Below are 25,155 nucleotides of genomic sequence, written 5' to 3'. Positions count from 1 at the left end.
ATGAATATAGGCCTCTACCTGAATATAGGACTCTACATGAATATAGGACTCTACCTGTATATAGGACTCTACCTGTATATGGGACCCTACCTGTATATGGGACTCTACCTGTATATGGGACCCTACCTGTATATGGGACCCTACCTGTATATGGGACTCTACCTGTATATGGGACTCTACCTGTATATGGGACTCTACCTGTAACGTTATTTAATAAACGAATATCTCTTTTTGTTCGTCCTGGAATTCACAGACAAGCCATCTTGATCCTAGTATTATTTTCACTTACGCCGCCTTCGTTCGTCCTGGAGTCCACAAACTGGCCTTTCTAGGTCGTCCTGGGAGTTTCGAAAATATATGCCGCCGTCGTTGTTAATCCTGGGAGTCGCACAGCAGCCCCCGCTCTTAGTTGTCCTGGGATTCAGAAATATTCCATCGTAGTCATCCTGGGATTCACAAGGTCTCCTCCTCGATCGTCCTGGGACTCGCAATGAGGGCTAGTATCTGGAATGATTGAATTAAATTTGGCGGGAGAGAGAGAGAGACGGATGGACGGATATGGCTATCTGTCCGTCCGTCCGTTTTCTGTGGCAGTGAATTCGTTGCTCAACGGATCCAAATTGATTGTTGCTAATCCCTCTCTACCACTTTCCTCTCTCGAGCGAGTCTTTTGTCTCTGAGAGAAGTTTGTTGAAAGTGGGTTTAGGGAAATGGCTCGTTCTCCGCCAGCGACCAATAGAAGGTTGGGTTCGGACCCCGCAATGTGGATCTCTGGTGTGTGTGTGTGTGTGTGTGTGTGTGTGTGTGTGTGTGTGTGTGTACTCACCTAGTTGTGCTTGCGGGGGTTGAGCTCTGGCTCTTTGGTCCCGCCTCTCAACCGTCAATCAACAGGTGTACAGATTACTGAGCCTACTGGGCTCTTATCATATCTACGCTTGAAGCTGTGTATGGAGTCAGCCTCCACCACATCACTCCCTAATGCATTCCATTTGTCAACCACTCTGACACTAAAACAGTTCTTTCTAATATCTCTGTGGCTCATTTGGGCACTCAGTTTCCACCTGTGTCCCCTAGTGCGTGCCCTAGTGTGTGTGTGTGTGTGTGTGTGTGTGTGTGTGTGTGTGTGTGTGTGTGTGTGTGTGTGTGTGTGTGTGTGTCTGGGTTGTACCGAGAGAAAGTCCTTGTAGTTCAATTCCTTAAGCTTACTCCATCAAAATATTAAGTATGTACCAAACTCAATTAATGATGAATGAACCAGTTAATCTATGGGGGATAACTGGGATCTATTAGTAGATTTAGAGTAGGAGGACTCCCAGAACCCCATCAACCAGGTATCAACCAGGACTTGTATACTGTGACTCGCAGAGTGCACTCCTGGCATTGAACGCACATAGTAGTGACTCCCAGAAAATAATCACAGATATTTCAATGAATGTTTAAGGGGCTAAAAAAACAAATTGAAATTATATTCCTTTGGATACCATCACATGTTGCCAACTTGAAGCATGGTACTGTAGGCAGGTCGGCGTTCAATCCCCGACCGTCCAAGTGGTTGGGCACCATTCCTCCCCCCCCCCCCCCCCCCCACCCCGTCCCATCCCGAATCCTTATCCTGACCCCCTCCCAAGTGCTATATAGTCGTAATGGCTTGGCACTTTCCCATAGGGAAACGTAACTATTCCCATAGTTACGGGCTCACCATAGCCCGTGCTACATGGACATATCGTTCTGAGTAGCTAAATCTAAAACAACAACAAACAACGCTTTCCCCTGATAATTCCCTCCATCCATGACCATGGAGGACAGTAGATATATATAAATTCTGGTTAGCATTGTAAATGTCTGGCCACGTCTGTGGTAGGAAATAAACTAAAAATAACTCTCAAATCCCATGGGACCTGGGGCCAGGCTTGACTTTTGAGAGCTTCAAAGAACAGTTGCTAGGAGCAGCAGGCGGCCCCCATACATACATACATCCACGACAACCTGGTTGATCAACACTTCTTGCAGGAATTTGTCTTATTTTGTCTTGAAGTTAAAAAAATTCCGGCAATATTTCTTATACATGCTGGGAGATTACTGATCCCCCGTGGACCTCTGATGTTCCTACAGCACCTGGATTGTACCTGGATGGGGTTCTGGGAGTTCTTCTACTGATTTGTGAAAGCTTGGTCCAACAGGCTGTTGCTTGGAGCGGCCCGCAGGCCCACATACCCACCACAGCCCGGTTGGTCCGGCACTTCCTGAAGAAAACTATCTAGGTTTCTCTTGAAGATGTCCACAGTTGTTCCGGCAATATTTCTTATGCTCGCTGGGAGGATGTTGAACAGCCGCGGACCTCTGATGTTTATACAGTGTTCTCTGATTGTGCCTATGGCACCTCTGCTCTTCACTGGTTCTATTCTGCATTTCCTGCCATGTCGTTCACTCCAGTACGTTGTTATTCTGTGCAAATTTGGGACTTAACCCTTCAGTATCTTCCATGTATATATTATTTGGTACCTCTATCGTTTTGGTACGAGGACTGCTCATAGCACCTCTACCTCTGGGAATGATGTCTTCTAGAATGATGTCTGAGGCCATGAAGTCTCCGGCCATGAAGTCTCCAGCATCGTGTCTCCGGGCATGGTGATGTCTCGAGGCGTGACGGGGAAGCAGGTATAGACACCAACCCTGATAGTCATCACCCTCTTGGAGTTTTTGTCTTGAAGCTATCATTGGTCATCTTGCCGCGCCGGCCCTACACCGGCCGGGAGGTGGGTGGCGGCGTCTTATCTGATCCCTAAGACTGTGATTAGGAGCGTCGCGGAGGGTTAGGAGAGATTCGAACCCTCGGCGTCACCCAAGCCACGACGAACCTTTTCCTGTGTAGGTTACATAGATCACGGAGATTTTGAGAGAGATATTATACATATACCTTTACACATGGTTAATCCTGTAGGAGGTTATTAACTTGAGCTTCACGACCTAACCTTTTACTGGGCGACTTTGCCCAAATTGCACCACGAGTGTCGCCGGGGATTGGTTAGTCGTGAAGGTCAGTTAACGCGCTCCAGGACTGGTCAATCTATATAGGCGATCGCTGGCGAAGTGGTTAAGGTCTTCGATACGATCCTTAGGAGAGGAGATTCGAACCCTGGTCAGGTGACCGAGTTTTCAAGCGATTTATGGCTTGGGGGACCATTCAAGGTTTACTTCACACACACACACACACACACATATATATATATATATATATATATATATATATATATATATATATATATATATGAAGATGTATTAAATTAATATACGAAAGTACTTAAGGAAATTCCTGTTTCAATTCTTCCTCCGTGGTCTGACTGTCACATTTTTCATCACATGTTAATTTTCGTGATTTACACACACACACACACACACACACACACACACACACACACACACACACACACACACACACACACACACACACACACATATTATAATGTGAACAAGATTTAATGATCCCCAAGCACATATGGGGACCATTCAAGCTTGTTCGCATTCATGTTGCTCACGTGGCCCCACAAAGTGAAGCGATTGGATGAAATATATATGCCCGAGTTGACACCACCCAGCACTGTCGGATCTTGGATAAATAGTCTCAAGACTACCAAGACTTTTGTAGAGTCGTGCTGGTCTAGTGGTTAAAGAACCAGGTACGCCATGGTGCACAGTGCTCCTGGCTGTCTGGGTTCGAATCCTGGGTGGGTGGGGGGGGGTGGAGTTTTCAGTTATATATATGTGATATATGTGATGTGGGGAACGGGCACCCCAGGTGTGTACGGGTTCACCATAGCCCGTGCTACTTGGAACGTGTTCCGAGTAGCTGAATCTATAACAACCCAGGTTTGTATGGGGGGTGGGATGTACTTGCCTAATTGTACTTGCCTACCTTGGCACCTGGTGATAACCCCTCCCCCTCCCCCTTCTCTCTCCATTTGACTCTTATTAGTTAAATGCACTGATTGTTTTTTTTTCACTCGGGGTTTCTTGTGATATATGCATTTAAAACTGAATGGTATTTGACAACTTCCTCAACTAGTTCGTTGCACATCATGACGACTCTTGGACTGGAAAAGCTCGTTCTTGAACAGCTGTGCGACACATCTGTGTTTCCCCCCATGTATATCCTCTCCTTGTAGTGTATGTGGTGACGCAAGAACAGTACAGTGTGTGTGTGTGTGTGTGTGTGTGTGTGTGTGTGTGTGTGTGTGTGTGTGTGTGTGTGTGTGTGTGTGTGTGTGTGTATAGTCTCCATTTACCACCACAACCTAGGTACGGAGCCTCAAAGGGAAGCCACAAGCGGGCTGTATCTGACGGATATTGGTGATAATTTCCGGTACCACCTGAGATTCTGTGCGTATTCACCTAGTTGTATTCACCTAGTTGTATTCACCTAGTTGTGTTTGCGGGGGTTGAGCTTTGCTCTTTCGGCCCGCCTCTCGACTGTCAATCAACTTTACTACTTTTTTTTTTCCTCTCCACACACCAGAAAGCAGCCCGTGACAGCTGACTAACTCCCAGGTACCTATTTGCTGCTAGGTAATAGGGACATTCAGAGTGAAAGAAACTTTGACCATTTGTTTCTGCCTGGTGCGGGAATCGAACCCGCGCCACAGAATTACGAGTCCTGCGCGCTGTCCACCAGGCTACGAGACCCCGTGCGTGTGCGTGTATGTGTGTGTGTGTGTGTGTGTGTGTGTGTGTGTGTGTGTGTGTGTGTGTGTGTGTGTGTGTGTGTGTGTATTTGTGATTGCGCAGGTTGATCTTCAGCTCCTGGGACCTTTCTTAAAAATTGGAATCCATGTATTGAATCTGCTACGACAACCATCATTCCTTTCTCAGTCCAGTTCTTCTACGCCCAATATATGCACTGGAGAAACTCCTTTGCGTGTATCGAACGGTATTTCCCTGTCAGTCTTGTACTGGGCTCTGAATATCTCGTATGTCGTGACCATTTCCCCCTCAGACCCGCAGCCCTTCATGTGACGTGAGGTTCAGCGGTGATGGTGGCATATAGTGACGTGTGTGTTATACAACGGTTTATACATTGTATAGTTGAGGACGGGCGACGGTGTATGTGATTCATAGCTGTATAACCGTGGTCTTGTATAGTTGTATTGCGGTGTCTGGCGTGTAGAACTATGTATTTGAGTGGTGTATAGTGGTGGTGTATGCGGTGTATATAGCTAAATACAGGAACAAGGAATGTTGTATTTATGCAAAATTGAAAATAGCTCAACTGTGATGATTATTCATCCGGACATGAAACTACTTGCCGGACATCAAACACTACTTACCGGACATGAAACTACTTGCCGGACATCAAACACTACTTACCGGACATGAAACTACTTACCGGACATGAAACTACTTACCGGACATGAAACTACTTACCGGACATGAAACTACTTGCCGGACATGAAACTACTTACCGGACATGAAACTACTTACCGGACATGAAACTACTTACCGGACATGAAACTACTTGCCGGACATGAAACTACTTGCCGGACATGAAACTACTTACCGGACATGAAACTACTTGCCGGACATGAAACTACTTGCCGGACATGAAACTACTTGCCGGACATGAAACTACTTACCGGACAACAAACTACTTACCGGACACCAAACTACTTACCGGACACCAAACTACTTACCGGACACCAAACACTACTTACCGGACACCAAACTACTTACCGGACACCAAACTACTTACCGGACACCAAACACTACTTACCGGACACCAAACACTACTTACCGGACACCAAACACTACTTACCGGACACCAAACTACTTACCGGACACCAAACTACTTACCGGACACCAAACTACTTACCGGACACCAAACACTACTTACCGGACACCAAACACTACTTACCGGACACAAAACACTACTTACCGGACACCAAACACTACTTACCGGACACCAAACTACTTACCGGACACCAAACACTACTTACCGGACACCAAACTACTTACCGGACACCAAACACTACTTACCGGACACCAAACTACTTACCGGACACCAAACACTACTTACCGGACACCAAACTACTTACCGGACACCAAACACTACTTACCGGACACCAAACTACTTACCGGACACCAAACACTACTTACCGGACACCAAACTACTTACCGGACACCAAACTACTTACCGGACACCAAACTACTTACCGGACACCAAACTACTTACCGGACACCAAACACTACTTACCGGACACCAAACTACTTACCGGACACCAAACTACTTACCGGACACCAAACACTACTTACCGGACACCAAACTACTTACCGGACACCAAACTACTTACCGGACACCAAACTACTTACCGGACACCAAACACTACTTACCGGACACCAAACTACTTACCGGACACCAAACACTACTTACCGGACACCAAACTACTTACCGGACACCAAACTACTTACCGGACACCAAACTACTTACCGGACACCAAACTACTTACCGGACACCAAACTACTTACCGGACACCAAACACTACTTACCGGACACCAAACTACTTACCGGACACCAAACACTACTTACCGGACACCAAACTACTTACCGGACACCAAACTACTTACCGGACACCAAACTACTTACCGGACACCAAACTACTTACCGGACACCAAACACTACTTACCGGACACCAAACACTACTTACCGGACACCAAACTACTTACCGGACACCAAACTACTTACCGGACACCAAACTACTTACCGGACACCAAACTACTTACCGGACACCAAACACTACTTACCGGACACCAAACTACTTACCGGACACCAAACACTACTTACCGGACACCAAACACTACTTACCGGACACCAAACACTACTTACCGGACACCAAACACTACTTACCGGACACCAAACACTACTTACCGGACACCAAACTACTTACCGGACACCAAACACTACTTACCGGACACCAAACACTACTTACCGGACACCAAACACTACTTACCGGACACCAAACTACTTACCGGACACCAAACTACTTACCGGACACCAAACTACTTACCGGACACCAAACACTACTTACCGGACACCAAACTACTTACCGGACACCAAACTACTTACCGGACACCAAACACTACTTACCGGACACCAAACTACTTACCGGACACCAAACACTACTTACCGGACACCAAACTACTTACCGGACACCAAACACTACTTACCGGACACCAAACACTACTTACCGGACACCAAACTACTTACCGGACACCAAACTACTTACCGGACACCAAACTACTTACCGGACAACAAACTACTTACCGGACACCAAACACTACTTACCGGACACCAAACTACTTACCGGACACCAAACACTACTTACCGGACACCAAACTACTTACCGGACAACAAACTACTTACCGGACAACAAACACTACTTACCGGACAACAAACACTACTTACCGGACACCAAACTACTTACCGGACAACAAACTACTTACCGGACAACAAACACTACTTACCGGACACCAAACACTACTTACCGGACACCAAACACTACTTACCGGACACCAAACTACTTACCGGACAACAAACTACTTACCGGACAACAAACTACTTACCGGACAACAAACTACTTACCGGACACCAAACTACTTACCGGACAACAAACACTACTTACCGGACACCAAACACTACTTACCGGACACCAAACACTACTTACCGGACACCAAACACTACTTACCGGACAACAAACTACTTACCGGACACCAAACACTACTTACCGGACACCAAACACTACTTACCGGACAACAAACTACTTACCGGACACCAAACACTACTTACCGGACAACAAACTACTTACCGGACAACAAACTACTTACCGGACACCAAACTACTTACCGGACACCAAACTACTTACCGGACACCAAACTACTTACCGGACACCAAACACTACATACCGGACACCAAACTACTTACCGGACACCAAACACTACTTACCGGACACCAAACACTACTTACCGGACACCAAACACTACTTACCGGACAACAAACTACTTACCGGACACCAAACACTACTTACCGGACAACAAACTACTTACCGGACAACAAACTACTTACCGGACACCAAACTACTTACCGGACACCAAACTACTTACCGGACACCAAACTACTTACCGGACACCAAACACTACATACCGGACACCAAACTACTTACCGGACACCAAACACTACTTACCGGACACCAAACTACTTACCGGACACCAAACTACTTACCGGACACCAAACTACTTACCGGACACCAAACTACTTACCGGACAACAAACTACTTACCGGACACCAAACACTACTTACCGGACACCAGACTACTTACCGGACACCAGACTACTTACCGGACAACAAACTACTTACCGGACACCAAACACTACTTACCGGACACCAGACTACTTACCGGACACCAGACTACTTACCGGACAACAAACTACTTACCGGACACCAAACACTACTTACCGGACACCAAACTACTTACCGGACACCAAACTACTTACCGGACAACAAACTACTTACCGGACACCAAACTACTTACCGGACAACAAACTACTTACCGGACACCAAACACTACTTACCGGACACCAAAAACTACTTACCGGACAACAAACTACTTACCGGACACCAAACACTACTTACCGGACACCAAACTACTTACCGGACACCAAACTACTTACCGGACACCAAACACTACTTACCGGACACCAAACACTACTTACCGGACACCAAACACTACTTACCGGACACCAAACACTACTTACCGGACACCAAACTACTTACCGGACACCAAACACTACTTACCGGACACCAAACACTACTTACCGGACACCAAACTACTTACCGGACACCAAACACTACTTACCGGACACCAAACACTACTTACCGGACACCAAACTACTTACCGGACACCAAACACTACTTGCCGGACACCAAACTACTTACCGGACACCAAACACTACTTACCGGACACCAAACTACTTACCGGACACCAAACACTACTTGCCGGACACCAAACACTACTTACCGGACACCAAACTACTTACCGGACAACAAACTACTTACCGGACACCAAACTACTTACCGGACACCAAACTACTTGCCGGACATGAAACTACTTACCGGACATGAAACTACTTACCGGACACCAAACACTACTTACCGGACACCAAACTACTTACCGGACACCAAACACTACTTGCCGGACACCAAACACTACTTGCCGGACACCAAACTACTTACCGGACAACAAACTACTTACCGGACACCAAACTACTTACCGGACACCAAACTACTTACCGGACACCAAACACTACTTACCGGACACCAAACTACTTACCGGACACCAAACTACTTACCGGACAACAAACTACTTACCGGACACCAAACACTACTTACCGGACACCAAACTACTTACCGGACACCAAACTACTTACCGGACACCAAACACTACTTACCGGACACCAAACACTACTTACCGGACACCAAACACTACTTACCGGACACCAAACACTACTTACCGGACACCAAACTACTTACCGGACACCAAACACTACTTACCGGACACCAAACACTACTTACCGGACACCAAACTACTTACCGGACACCAAACACTACTTGCCGGACACCAAACACTACTTACCGAACACCAAACTACTTACCGGACACCAAACTACTTACCGGACACCAAACTACTTGCCGGACATGAAACTACTTACCGGACATGAAACTACTTACCGGACACCAAACTACTTACCGGACACCAAACTACTTACCGGACACCAAACTACTTGCCGGACATGAAACTACTTACCGGACATGAAACTACTTACCGGACACCAAACTACTTACCGGACACCAAACTACTTACCGGACACCAAACTACTTACCGGACACCAAACTACTTACCGGACACCAAACTACTTACCGGACACCAAACTACTTACCGGACACCAAACACTACTTACCGGACACCAAACTACTTACCGGACACCAAACTACTTACCGGACACCAAACTACTTACCGGACACCAAACTACTTACCGGACACCAAACTACTTACCGGACACCAAACTACTTACCGGACACCAAACTACTTACCGGACAACAAACTACTTACCGGACACCAAACACTACTTACCGGACACCAAACTACTTACCGGACACCAAACACTACTTACCGGACACCAAACTACTTACCGGACACCAAACACTACTTACCGGACAACAAACTACTTACCGGACACCAAACACTACTTACCGGACAACAAACTACTTACCGGACACCAAACTACTTACCGGACACCAAACCGGACAAAAGGAGAGCAGCAATAATAATAAAAAAAATAATTATTCTTCCCTAATGATCATACCCATGTATAGTTGTTTTGACATAATTAGTCATTAGCGTTGCTAATAGTATGTGTATTCTACGTTACACGGGGGGGGGGGGGAAGCTGCCATTACAGGCGTATCACATAATGCCTATAATAATATTTATTACAATTATAATAAAAGCAGTTATGGAAATTTCTATCTAATGAACTATAGAGTCGCCATGTGTGCACCAGAGGCCGTAATCCCCACAACAATGACATTAATACGTAAAATTATATATACTAATTCTAAATAACATTCTAAATAAGTCTAAAACAAAAAAATCTAAATCTAATACAAATCTAAATCTAAAATCTAATACAAAAATCTAAAAAAGATTTTGGAATGATATGGAATGATACTTTATATCCAACAAAAGTTGGATATAAAGTATTTTTACAGATAAAACGGACGGTTTTAGATATATTATTTCTTTTAAGAATAATTTTCATTCTACACAAACAGCTGTAGATGTATTTTGATATATCTTCAATATATTCATAATTCAGTATCATTGTATATGTCATATCCTTTTAATATATCAATGCACCAGTTTGTACTAGAGATGACCGTACTGATGGTGCATACAATAAGGTGATGAGTTAACATGAATCGGTTATTATACAATTGGTCAATACATCTTCAATATTGATATTACTCACAAACGCTTCCTGGTGTCGTAATAATCCCCCGAGCCATTAGATCTTCACAATCTACTTGAGAATGGTCCAGGACGGACCGAAACGTCGTCGTCCCTTCACCTTCTAGTGTGTGGTCTGGTCATCATTAGATCCTCTTCCCACTAGATGCTACACACACACACACACACACACTCAATACTCCAGACACACTTTGGGTCAGCTTCACGAAGCAGTTACGCAAGCACTTACGGATCTGGACATCTTTTCTCAATCTTTGGCGGCTTTGTTTACAATTATTAAACAGTTAATGAGCTCCGAAGCACCAGGAGGCTGTTTAGAACAATAACAACAGTTGATTGGCAAGTTTTCACGCTTGTAAACTGTTTGATAAATGTAACCTAAGCCGTCAAAGATTGAGGCATGATGTACAGGTTCGTAACTACTTGAGTAACTGATTAGTGAATCTGCCCCGACTAGTGAGTCGGTCGGCCGAGTGGACAGCACGCTGGAGTTTCTTTCACCCTATGCCCCTGTTACCTAGCAGTAAAATAGGTACCTGGGTGTTAGTCAGCTGTCACGGGCTGCTTCCTGGGGGTGGAGGCCTGGTCGAGGACCGGGCCGCGAGGGACACTAAAAAGCCCCGAAATCATCTCAAGATAACCTTAAGATAACCTCAAGTTGTATCTGGCCGGCTGTTGACCCAATTAACTACAATAATGACTGTATTTAATAAATCATAACTGCTAATTAAAGTTATGTTTATTTTTTTGGTTTGAATCGCGTAATAACTAATCAGTTCAGTCGTGGTGCTTTTGTATCTATGATCAACCGGACTATGATGCCTACATGAGACACTGAGCACTGGTCTGCATCAGGACCAGCCTGGCTGACCACACCACCAATCAATACCGGAGACCGGGCCGCGCGGGTACATTGATCCCCGGAGCCAGTAACAGGTTGATCCGGTTCAAAGCCCCGAGTTAAAAGTCCAGACTGGGACAGAATTTATCGCGTCTGCCATTACAGACTGAAAGGAAAAAAATGCTTTATAAATCTTCGCGACAAATTCTGTGATGTCAACATATGATGAAAGACTCACCATTAATTTTTTAATTTTTTTTTTTGAGCCCCACCCCTCCCCCCCACCGTCAGTCCTAATTAGGCTACCTGGAAATAGTTAGGTGTTCATTTAAATTATTTCAACTCATAATTTCCCCCCAAAATAATCCTGTGTCATTAGTGGAGATTCGGAGGTTTTTTTTCCTTCCGCGCGCGCGTATGCGCACTCGCGTGTGTCTGTATGTGCATGCAGGCACGCGCGCGCGCCCGCGCGCCCCTTGTCATCATTGTAATATTTGAATTAGGCTAAGGACGTAAATCACGCTAAACCAGGCGACACATTCACTCTAATTGCTGCTCCTATGTTAGCTGTTAATTGATTGTTAGGTTAAATAATTGCAAATGTTGCTTGTTCAGTGGCTATTGTAAGTCTTTATGTATTTAGCAATATAGCATTTACTTCCTAGGAAGTCTGTGGCTACTTCTCAGAGTCTGTGCCTACTGCTCAGAGTCTGTGGCTACTTCTCAGAGTCTGTGGCTACCTCCCACAGTCTCTGGCCACCTCCCACAGTCTGTGGCCACCTCCCACAGCCTCTGGCCACCTCCCACAGTCTGTGGCCACCTCCCACAGTCTGTGGCCACCTCCCACAGTCTCTGGCCACCTCCCACAGTCTGTGGCCACCTCCCACAGCCTCTGGCCACCTTCCACAGTCTGTGGCCACCTCCCACAGTCTGTGGCCACCTCCCACAGTCTCTGGCCACCTCCCACAGTCTGTGGCCACCTCCCACAGCCTCTGGCCACCTCCCACAGCCTCTGGCCACCTCCCACAGCCTCTGGCCACCTCCCACAGCCTCTGGCCACCTCCCACAGTCTGTGGCCACCTCCCACAGTCTGTGGCCACCTCCCACAGTCTCTGGCCACCTCCCACAGTCTGTGGCCACCTCCCACAGCCTCTGGCCACCTCCCACAGCCTCTGGCCACCTCCCACAGCATCTGGCCACCTCCCACAGCCTCGGGCCACCTCCCACAGCCTCGGGCCACCTCCCACAGTCTCGGGCCACCTCCCACAGCCTCTGGCCACCTCCCACAGCCTCTGGCCATCACCCACAGTCTCGGGCCACCTCCCACAGCCTCTGGCCACCTCCCACAGTCTGTGGCCACCTCCCACAGTCTGTGGCCACCTCCCACAGCCTCTGGCCACCTCCCACAGCCTCTGGCCACCTCCCACAGTCTGTGGCCACCTCCCACAGTCTGTGGCCACCTCCCACAGCCTCTGGCCACCTCCCACAGCCTCTGGCCACCTCCCACAGCCTCTGGCCACCTCCCACAGCCTCTGGCCACCTCCCACAGCCTCTGGCCACCTCCCACAGTCTCGGGCTACCTCCCACAGCCTCTGGCCACCTCCCACTGTCTGTGGCCACCTCCCACAGCCTCTGGCCACCTCCCACAGCCTCTGGCCACCTACCACAGCCTCTGGCCACCTCCCACAGCCTCTGGCCACCTCCCACAGCCTCTGGCCACCTCCCACAGCCTCGGGCCACCTCCCACAGTCTCGGGCTACCTCCCACAGTCTCGGGCCACCTCCCACAGCCTCGGGCCACCTCCCACAGTCTCGGGCCACCTCCCACAGTCTCGGGCTACCTCCCACAGCCTCTGGCCACCTCCCACAGTCTGTGGCCACCTCCCACAGCCTCTGGCCACCTCCCACAGCCTCTGGCCACCTCCCACAGCCTCTGGCCACCTACCACAGCCTCTGGCCACCTCCCACAGCCTCTGGCCACCTCCCACAGCCTCGGGCCACCTCCCACAGTCTCGGGCTACCTCCCACAGCCTCGGGCCACCTCCCATAGTCTCGGGCCACCTCCCACAGTCTCGGGCTACCTCCCATTCTCCTGGTCATACACATATCTTATTGCTTTACGACTGGCATACCCTGTCGTAATACCAAATTAGGGATACATTAATGTTATTGGCAACACAGGGTAATAATGTGTGCACTCGTTGGTGGGCTTGTGGGGGTTGGGCTCTGGCTCTTTGGTCCCGCCTCTTGAGTGTCACTCAAATGGTGTACAGACTCTGGAGTCTATTGGGCTCTATTATGTGTGTGTGTGTAGGCTTTCACACACTATTTTACTGGAATTCAACCCAACTCTGTATGGTATCCACGTAATTTGAAAATGAAAATATATTTGGGAGTTTTTTTTTTTTTACAACAGTAAGTTAAGGGTCCTCTGGTAGGTTAGGTGGGCAGGAAATTCTCATAAAGTTTCAAAACTTTATGAAAAACGTTAATTGAAAGTTTCCTCTTCTAACCTTTCCGAGTAACCCGGACGACTCAAACAGAAAACGGGACAGTACGTCACTTCTGTGAGTTGATTTCATTTCAAATTACGTCCACTTTTGGCCATAGTGCGCATACCAGCGAAAAGTGACGTTATTTTTAAGAGGACGGGTTGTGTGTGTGTGTGTGTATATATATATATATTAGTATAGTTTGGTAGCAGTCTTTCCTGTAGACATATATTATTAAATATGACCGAAAAAGTAAGATTAATAATTCTAACACGAATTTTCTCAATCTTTCGTACATTACGCTTCACTGTTGGAGGTAAATTAAAAATCAATTCTCCAGAATTCATTTTTATTTTAGTCTGACGCGACACGAGCACGTTTCGTAAAACTTATTACATTTTCAAAGACTTTAGTTCACAAATACACAACTGAATAGAACTTACGTATCTCCGATTTTATATCTACATTTGAGTGAGGTGGAAGGGGTGATGTGGCATTAACACAAGACAGAACAAAATGTGGTATTAATAGGGGATTAATTTCATCAACACAAGACAGAACAAGGGTATTAATAGGGTATTAATTTCATCAACACAAGACAGAACACGAAACAATGGATATTGAATAGAAGTGTTTGTAGAAAGCCTATTGGTCCATATTTCTTGATGCTTCTATATTGGAGCGGAGTCTTGAGGTGGGTAGAATATAGTTGTGCAATAATTGGCTGTTGATTGCTGGTGTTGACTTCTTGATGTGTAGTGCCTCGCAAACGTCAAGCCGCCTGCTATCGCTGTATCTATCGATGATTTCTGTGTTGTTTACTAGGATTTCTCTGGCGATGGTTTGGTTGTGGGAAGAGATTATATGTTCCTTAATGGAGCCCTGTTGCTTATGCATCGTTAAACGCCTAGAAAGAGATGTTGTTGTCTTGCCTATATACTGGGTTTTTTGGAGCTTACAGTCCCCAAGTGGGCATTTGAAGGCATAGACGACGTTAGTCTCTTTTATAGCGTTCTGTTTTGTGTCTGGAGAGTTTCTCATGAGTAGGCTGGCCGTTTTTCTGGTTTTATAGTAAATCGTCAGTTGTATCCTCTGATTTTTGTCTGTAGGGATAACGTTTCTATTAACAATATCTTTCAGGACCCTTTCCTCCGTTTTATGAGCTGTGGAAAAGAAGTTCCTGTAAAATAGTCTAATAGGGGGGATATGTGTTGTGTTAGTTGTCTCTTCAGAGGTTGCATGGCTTTTCACGGTTGCATGGCTTGTGCGTCTTGAAATGTCAAGACGCACAAGCCTGGAAACCCACTTCGGCCAATCATTAGCCAGATACCCACACCCACGTACAGACTGGCGAAGCGACTCAACGGCCTGCTGACTCCTTATGTTCCTTGCGCCTTCAGCCTGAAGTCTCCAAAGGAATTTGTTGACTTACTGCGGGGCACACGGGCCACAGGGATAAGAGCCTCGTTGGACGTAGAATCGCTGTTTACCAACGTACCTGTGGACGAGACAATCGGAATGATAGCCGACAGAGTGTATCGTGATCCAGCCTGTACTCCTCTTGACATACCAGAAAATATTCTGAGGAAACTACTCCAAGCTTGTACTAAAGAGGCACCCTTCTTGAGCCCGGATGGGCACATGTATAAGCAAGTAGATGGGGTCGCCATGGGTTCTCCCCTAGGTGTCCTGTTTGCAAACTTCTACATGGGTACCATCGAGCAAAAAGTCTTAGTCGACATGAACTTGAAACCGGCCATATACTGCCGGTATGTTGACGACATTTTTACACAGGTACCTGATGTCAGACATCTGCAGGAGCTGAAGGAGGCATTTGAGCAGAGTTCCGTGCTGCGTTTCACTTACGAGACGGAAAAGGATGGGAAGCTGCCTTTTCTAGATGTAACAGTCATGGAAAAAAACCTCTGAAGAGACAACTAACACAACACCTATACCCCCTATTAGACTATTTTACAGGAACTTCTTTTCCACAGCTCATAAAACGGAGGAAAGGGTCCTGAAAGATATTGTTAATAGAAACGTTATCCCTACAGACAAAAATCAGAGGATACAACTGACGATTTACTATAAAACCAGAAAAACGGCCAGCCTACTCATGAGAAACTCTCCAGACACAAAACAGAACGCTTTAAAAGAGACTAACGTCGTCTATGCCTTCAAATGCCCACTTGGGGACTGTAAGCTCCAAAAAACCCAGTATATAGGCAAGACAACAACATCTCTTTCTAGGCGTTTAACGATGCATAAGCAACAGGGCTCCATTAAGGAACATATAATCTCTTCCCACAACCAAACCATCGCCAGAGAAATCCTAGTAAACAACACAGAAATCATCGATAGATACAGCGATAGCAGGCGGCTTGACGTTTGCGAGGCACTACACATCAAGAAGTCAACACCAGCAATCAACAGCCAATTATTGCACAACTATATTCTACCCACCTCAAGACTCCGCTCCAATATAGAAGCATCAAGACATATGGACCAATAGGCTTTCTACAAACACTTCTATTCAATATCCATTGTTTCGTGTTCTGTCTTGTGTTGATGAAATTAATACCCTATTAATACCCTTGTTCTGTCTTGTGTTGATGAAATTAATACCCTATTAATACCACATTTTGTTCTGTCTTGTGTTAATGCCACATCACCCCTTCCACCTCACTCAAATGTAGATATAAAATCGGAGATACGTAAGTTCTATTCAGTTGTGTATTTGTGAACTAAAGTCTTTGAAAATGTAATAAGTTTTACGAAACGTGCCCGAGTCGCGTCAGACTAGAAATAAAAATGAATTTTGGAGAATTGATTTTTAATTTACCTCCAACAGTGAAGCGTAATGTACGAAAGATTGAGAAAATTCGTGTTAGAATTTTTAATCTTACTTTTTTGGTGCCTCCCTCTGTGCTCTCAAAAAGAAGGACGAAGGAATCAGGCCAATCGCTGTTGGCAACACTCTCCGACGCCTGATTGCCAAGGCTGCTACGAGGGTTGTCAGCCAGCAAGCGGCTGAATTGCTGAAACCAATCCAGCTAGGATTTGGAATCCCCCAAGGCTGTGAAGCGGCTGCCCATGCAGCACGAGCATACATCACAAACATTTCTGATGAAAAGGCCCTGCTCAAACTGGACTTTAAGAATGCCTTCAACATGGTAAGAAGAGATGCAGTACTTTGTGCCGTACATCGCCATTTCCGGCCCCTCTACCCGTTCATACTATCGTGCTACAGTGGCGAGTCAAAACTGCTCTTTGGTGAACATGAAATCAGATCATGTGAAGGTGTTCAGCAAGGTGATCCTCTTGCTCCCCTTCTTTTCTGCTTAGTCTTAAAAGAAATCACCGAAAGCTTGTCCAGCGAGTTCAACATCTGGTTTTTGGATGATGGCACTATAGCTGGCACCGTAGACCACCTCTTGTCAGATATCAGGAAAATAAGGGAGCAAGAAGTAAGCCTGGGTCTCGTCCTGAACCCTTCCAAGTGTGAAGTAGTCTCCTCCAACCCAGACATCGTAGCTAGAATAAGGTCTGCCTTGCCTGGAGCCCATGTCATTAGGGCCGAGAACAGCACCCTCCTTGGAGCTCCCCTCGGGTCTAACGCCATTGAGGAGATCCTCGACAAGAAAATCGCAGACCTTAGGAGGATGGAAGACGGAATAGGTGACATCGATGCCCACGATGCTTTTTATCTCCTCACCAAATGCCTATCCCTTCCGAGGCTAACCTACTTTCTGAGGTGCGCCCCATCTTACAACAACCCAAAGCTTGACGAGTATGACCTCCTACTGAAGACCATGCTGGAAAAAGTTGTTAACCTCTCTCTCAACGAATGCCAGTGGAAACAAGCCACTCTTCCTGTCAGGCTCGGTGGCTTGGGTGTCCGCACCGCCACCCAAATTGCAGTCCCAGCCTTCCTGTCTTCCTCCTCAGCATCAGATGACCTGGTTAAGGAAATTCTACCTGACACCCTGAGTGATGTAGCGGGGATACAGGACCCCCACTACACGGAATGTGACACGAAATGGGGTGCCATGACAGACCCAGCACTCAGACCAGCCATGCCGAAAGCCAAGAAACAATCCAGTTGGGATAGCCCCATTGTAGACAAAGAAGCCACAGCTTTGCTGGAGGCAGCAACAACCCCCAGTGATCGTGCACGCCTCACAGCTGTGCAGGCTCCCCATGCAGGGGACTTCCTTCTGGCAGTCCCTATGTCTGCGACAGGCACACGTCTTGATCCGCAGGAGCTCCGTATTGCAGTCGCTCTCCGCCTTGCTGCCCCTATCCACACTGTTCACAGGTGTATTTGCGGCGAGGCAGATGCTGACGAATATGGATTGCATGGCCTGCACTGTGGAAAATCGGGTGGTTGGCACACTAGACACGACGAAGTCAACGACATCATTAAAAGAAGCCTTGCCTCTGCTCAGTGTCCAGCGGAGAGAGAGCCCCGCAACCTACTGAACCGTGACTCTGTTAGCTTTGCCGGCCGACCAGACGGAATCACACTGCGTCCGTGGAAGGGTGGCAGGCAGTTAGCATGGGACTATACTTGCGTATCCACCCTGGCAACGACATACATCACCCTTTCTGCCGGCACGGCAGGAGCCGCAGCGACACACAGAGAAAAACAAAAGTCAGTCAAGTACAGGCAATTAGATCAAAGGTACAATTTCGTTCCAATAGGGTCTGAGACCCTAGGCCCATGGGGTGAGAGTGCAAGAAGGTTTCTTAAGGATCTTGGTTCCAAGCTCATTGACACCACAAGAGACCCTAGAGCAGCAAGTTTTCTCTTTCAGCGCCTCAGTGTCGCGATCCAGAGGGGAAATGCCCGCTGCATCCTCGGTTCCTGCCCGGCGTCGGAGGAGTTCGAGGAAATCTACAGCCTCTAGGAAGCGAACTTTTTCTTGTGTCCTCTTAATGTTCATTTTTTGTATAAAATCAGATATGTAACTGTATAACCTTGCATAATAAAGTGTACATCATAATAAAAAAAAAAAAAAGGGGGTGGTAGGAGAAGTGAACACTCTTTCGTATTCAGAGTTAAATGTCAAGTTTTTCCCTGAGTGCTCTGTGTTCCCTTCTCTGAGGCTGTGGGTCCCTATAATTACACCAGTGGTGGTACCCCCCTATATATATATAAAAAAAAAAAAATATATATATATATATATATATATATATATATATATATATATATATATATATATATATATATATATATATATATACTTGTCTTGTATGTTTTGTAACCTTTAAATACACAATAAAGGAAAAAAAAAAAAGGAAGAGGGTGGTAGGAGAAAAGCACACAGAAACTGTATTGGAGGGGACCTACATTCCCTCCAATGCGTTATGTGTGGTTTCCTCCGAGGCTATGGGTCCCCCTTCTTCCAGCCATAGGTGGTACTCCCTTCTCTATATAAAATATATATATATATATATATATATATATATATATATATATATATATATATATATATATATATATATATATATATATAGGGACCTGAAGAGCTGTGTTAAAACAGTGTTATTATGAGTACTAAGGCATTTATGGACATCTTCCTTAAATAGCTTCCTTTTGTCTTGCTGTTTAGTGAGAGTAATGGTGTGATTTAATGTGATAAGATTTCCAAATAATGTGTGGCTAGGCCAATTTGGATAATTATTCTTATTTGCCTGCTAATAACATGTAAGCATATTTATAGACGCATCTTGCTTTACGCTTAGAAAATGTGACTTTTGTTCCGAAAGTGTTCGGACATCATTAGTTGTACGTCTTGTATAAACCGCTTTTGATTCATAAACAGGGGGTTTGGCGGCTGGATTAACGAGCTTGGATCTTTGTATGCGAAGGCTGGCTGCAACTTAATAGGTTTCTCTCTTACACTTGTAATACAAATATTGAGTGACACTTTTCAACAAGTAATTGACATCAATTAAAATAATTCAACTTAACCAATTTATTCAACCGTGTTGCTACACTTAATATAATGTAATATTTAATATAAAATTAAATGCTTCACCCACGCATTTCAAATATAAATAATCCCCAACAGAACCTAAACACCTAACCTAACCTATGCCTATATATGCACAATATGCTAATATATTATAATAGTAATTAATATTTGAGAAAATTTCCGTTTTGAATGAACAGCATGTAAAAATTTTATGAATGCGTCTGTGGGGTCGACCGCTGGATGGAATGGACTTGAGTCGAGGACGGATTGGGAAGGTTTGGACTTAATTCTCGGTGGAAAACCCTTGTGCCCAGGCAGGGGGGGGTGGGGAGGCTACGTCTTTAATCATAACCAATCATAAGATATGAATAATGAGATTCATTATATTTTCCTGTGTGTTAGCCATTAATACCTGGGGAATTATAGTGGTAACCAACATTGCAAGTGAGAAATCATATGTATTTGCAACTGAACTAAATTATTTTTTATTTTTTTGCAAGTATGTATTCACCTAGTTGTGTTTGCGGGGGTTGAGCTTTGCTCTTTCGGTCCGCCTCTCAACTGTCAATCAACTGTTTACTAACTACTATTTTTTCCCCCACACCACACACACACTCCCCGGGAAGCAGCCCGTAACAGCTGACTAACTCCCAGGTACCTATTTACTGCTAGGTAACAGGGGCATTCAGGGTGAAAGAAACTTTGCCCATTTGTTTCTGCCTCGCGCGGGAATTGAACCCGCGCCACAGAATTACGAGTCCTGCGCGCTATCCACCAGGCCACCAGGCCCTTTGAACTGTAGTGCATACATAGACGTAATGGACAATTAGGTAGTAGATACAACATATTTTAACAAATTTGCTGACCACCATCCTTTAAGGGAGCCGAGCGGACAGCACACTGGACTTGTGATCCTGTGGTCCCGCGTTCGATCCCGGGCGCCGGCGAGAAACAATGGGCAGAGTTTCTTTCACCCTATGCCCCTGTTATTTAGCAGTAAAATAGGTACCTGGGTGTTAGTCAGCTGTCACGGGCTGCTTCCTGGGGGTGGAGGCCTGGTCGAGGACCGGGCCGCGGGGACACTAAGCCCCGAAATCATCTCAAGATAACCTTAAGAAGATAACCACTTATTCACTCATTCACTGTTATGGAGGTAGTGTATAGTGAAGATTAGAGTTGTATAATACAAATACAATTTTGTAGAATACAACATCCCGCACATATAGAATTTTAATACCGTCAATTTACATATTTTAAAATAGCATTTTGGAAATATTGACTTTGCAATTTCCGAATGAGCGACATGTTTTTGGATTTATAAATAAATCGCTAACACACGTAAGATAAATCCTGTAATTTCCGCAGATTTATTTTTAAATACAAATACAATTATTGCCTCTGAACTCCAGTGCTGTAATATATATATTAATTAATTTAGTTGCAGTCCTGAACAGAAAATGTAAGCAAGAGAAGAATTTGATCCACGAGACTTCAACACGGGGAGACAAAGACTTCAACACAGGGGAGACAAAGACTTCAACACGGTGGAGACAAAGACTTCAACACGGGGGAGACAAAGACTTCAACACGGGGGAGACAAAGACTTCAACACGGGGGAGACAAAGACTTCAACACGGGGGAGACAAAGACTTCAACACGGGGAGACAAAGACTTCAACACGGGGGAGACAAAGACTTCAACACGGGGGAGACAAAGACTTCAACACGGGGAGACAAAGACTTCAACACGGGGGAGACAAAGACTTCAACACGGGGAGACAAAGACTTCAACACGGGGAGACAAAGACTTCAACACGGGGGAGACAAAGACTTCAACACGGGGGAGACAAAGACTTCAACACGGGGGAGACAAAGACTTCAACACGGGGAGACAAAGACTTCAACACGGGGAGACAAAGACTTCAACACGGGGGAAACAGACTTCAACACGGGGGAGACAGACTTCAACACGGGGGAGACAAAGACTTCAACACGGGGGAGACAAAGACTTCAACACGGGGGAGACAGAGACTTCAACACGGGGGAGACAAAGACTTCAACACGGGGGAGACAAAGACTTCAACACGGGGGAGACAAAGACTTCAACACGGGGGAGACAAAGACTTCAACACGGGGGAGACAGAGACTTCAACACGGGGGAGACAAAGACTTCAACACGGGGGAGACAAAGACTTCAACACGGGGGAGACAGAGACTTCAACACGGGGGAGACAAAGACTTCAACACGGGGGAGACAAAGACTTCAACACGGGGGAGACAAAGACTTCAACACGGGGGAGACAAAGACTTCAACACGGGGGAGACAAAGACTTCAACACGGGGGAGACAAAGACTTCAACACGGGGAGACAAAGACTTCAACACGGGGGAGACAAAGACTTCAACACGGGGGAGACAGACTGCAACACGGACAGTACTCATAATACCATGATATACTTATAATCATATCACACATATATATGTGTTATATTAGGCCCAAGATCGCGTGTATTAGGCTTAGGTTAGAACACAGGCAATGGTGATAACTAGACAACAATGGTGATAACTAGACAACAATGGTGATAACTAGACAACAATGGTGATAACTAGACAACAATGGTGATAACTAGACAACAATGGTGATAACTAGACAACAATGGTGATAACTAGACAACAATGGTGATAACTAGACAACAATGGTGATAACTAGACAACAATGGTATTGCAATTGGGACAACTATGAAAGTGAGTGACAATGACTTAGTGTTCATTAGCGAAGTTGAAAACTTGGGTTTTCAACTTTTCAAACCCAAACTTGGGTTTGGGTTTTCAAACTTATGACAGAGTCATAAGTTTGACTCTGTAATGACTATGAAAACTCACGTGCTTAAACTACTAATCAAGGCAGCCATGAAACTATCTTCCTTGAGGTGAATCTCATACTTTTTCTTGACAGCAGCGGTTGGAAAACTTTGTATATGTGAGGGGTCACGTTTGCCCCCATGTTGAGTATGTAAACCTCTCATGGATGGCCCACTCCCTGTCGTTTATCAGACTTTAGGACAAGGTTGAGAAGCCTGTATGAAGACTCCCGTCTCAAGTCTTGACCAATCCTGGAGGTCGACTTTACTGTTATGTACAAAGGGCAATGTTAGCCAATGTTAGATGGTGAGACAATCTTGTCCCTTCTTCGTGGACAACCAGAACTGTTGGCACTCACAACACAAGACCCTCAGCGATCATTCATTCCTAGGCTGACTCACATCTGTAACACGCTTACTCAACATGTAGATACACGGGAAACGAAAATTACACATTTCATAACAACAGACCAGGGGCCAGATTCACGAAGCAGTTATGCAAGCACTTACGAACCTGTACATCTTTTCTCAATCTTTGGCGGCTTTGTTTACAATTATTAAACAGTTAATGAGCTCTGAAGCACCAGGAGGCTGTTTATAACAATAACAACAGTTGATCGGCAAGTTTTCATGCTTGTAAACTGTTTAATAAATGTAACCAAAGCCGTCAAAGATTGAAGAAAGATGTACACGTTCGTAAGTTTGCGTAACTGCTTCGTGAATCTGACCCCAGATGAAGAAATCTTTAGCAGAGACATTCGAAATTCAAATTGAAATAAATTTAATGGGATATAAATACACACATTTGGTTCCTGATTCATCCTGTTCCCTACATGATTATCACTTAGCATGAAGTTTTAATTACTGATAATAATTAATAAATCGAAATGGATAACCAAAGATGAATTTCTAGTGACAGGCTTCAGATAAGCTGATTTGGGATAACAGCCCTTAGCTTGCAATATCATTAGGAACTTGGCACAATTGCAAGTGAACCCTAGTCTTAGATGAGAGAGAGAGAGAGAGAGAGAGAGAGACAGAGAGACAGAGAGACAGAGAGACAGAGAGAGAGAGAGAGAGAGAGAGAGAGAGAGAGAGAGAGAGAGAGAGAGAGAGACAGAGAGAGAGAGAGACAGAGAGAGAGACAGAGACAGAGAGAGAGACAGAGACAGAGAGAGAGAGAGACAGAGAGAGAGAGAGACAGAGACAGAGAGAGAGAGAGAGAGAAGAAATGAATGAAAATGAGAACTCATATTTCAGGACAATTTCCTATAGCAAAAGGTATTGGAAGCCGATATTTTATAAATCACTGGGTGGCCCTGGCACCTGGCAAGAGCAGAGTGCCTGGCAGTTAGTGTTGATGGCTGTGATGATAGTGCCTCCTTGGTCACTGTTCTCTCCACTTGTATAGTGCCTCGGTGTCCTAGAGTATCTCTAGGTGTCCTAGAGTATCTCTAGGTGTCCTAGAGTATCTCTAGGTGTCCTAGAGTATCTCTAGGTGTCCTGGAGTATCTGTAGGTGTCCTAGAGTATCTGTAGGTGTCCTAGAGTATCTGTAGGTGTCCTGGAGTATCTGTAGGTGTCCTAGAGTATCTGTAGGTGTCCTAGAGTATCTGTAGGTGCCCTAGAGTATCTCTAGGTGTCCCTTCTGGGTGTCCCATCACCCCCCCCCCATCATGTGGTGTTGGAGGTAAGGACAGACGGCTGAGTGGGCAGCGCTCGGGATTCGTAGTCTTAAGGTTCCGGGTTCGATCCCCGGCGGAAACAAATGGGCAGTGTTTCTTTTTCACCCTGATGCTGCCCTCCCCCCCCCCCTGTTCACCTAGCAGTAAATAGGTACCTGGGAGGTAGACAGCTGCTACGGGCTGTTTCCTAGGGGGGGGGGTGTAACAAAAAGGAGGCCTGGTCGAGG

At 45.7% G+C, this 25,155-nt stretch overlaps 1 protein-coding gene across 1 annotated transcript; it reads left to right on the top strand.

Moving 5' to 3' along the window:
- On the top strand, positions 1-22,827 carry LOC138359666 (S-antigen protein-like). The gene is made up of 2 exons (XM_069319083.1): positions 1-200; positions 21,840-22,827. The coding sequence occupies exons 1-2, from the start codon at positions 1-3 to the stop codon at positions 22,825-22,827; spliced, it is 1,188 nt and encodes a 395-aa protein (XP_069175184.1).
- Positions 22,828-25,155: the final 2,328 nt, after the last annotated feature.

This window comes from Procambarus clarkii, chromosome 92 (assembly GCF_040958095.1).
Source record: "Procambarus clarkii isolate CNS0578487 chromosome 92, FALCON_Pclarkii_2.0, whole genome shotgun sequence".
NCBI classification, from domain to species: Eukaryota; Metazoa; Arthropoda; class Malacostraca; order Decapoda; family Cambaridae; genus Procambarus; species Procambarus clarkii.
The sequence above is the reverse complement of the archived record's forward strand: the minus strand, read 5'-3'. Positions and strand labels throughout refer to the sequence as shown.

Coding starts and splice junctions, on each gene's coding strand:
- LOC138359666 (XM_069319083.1), top strand. CDS start 1: ATGAATATAGGCCTCTACCTGAATATAGGACTCTACATGAATATAGGA. Junction 201..21,839: donor CTGTATATGGGACTCTACCT/GTAACGTTATTT, acceptor AGTCCTGAACAG/AAAATGTAAGCAAGAGAAGA.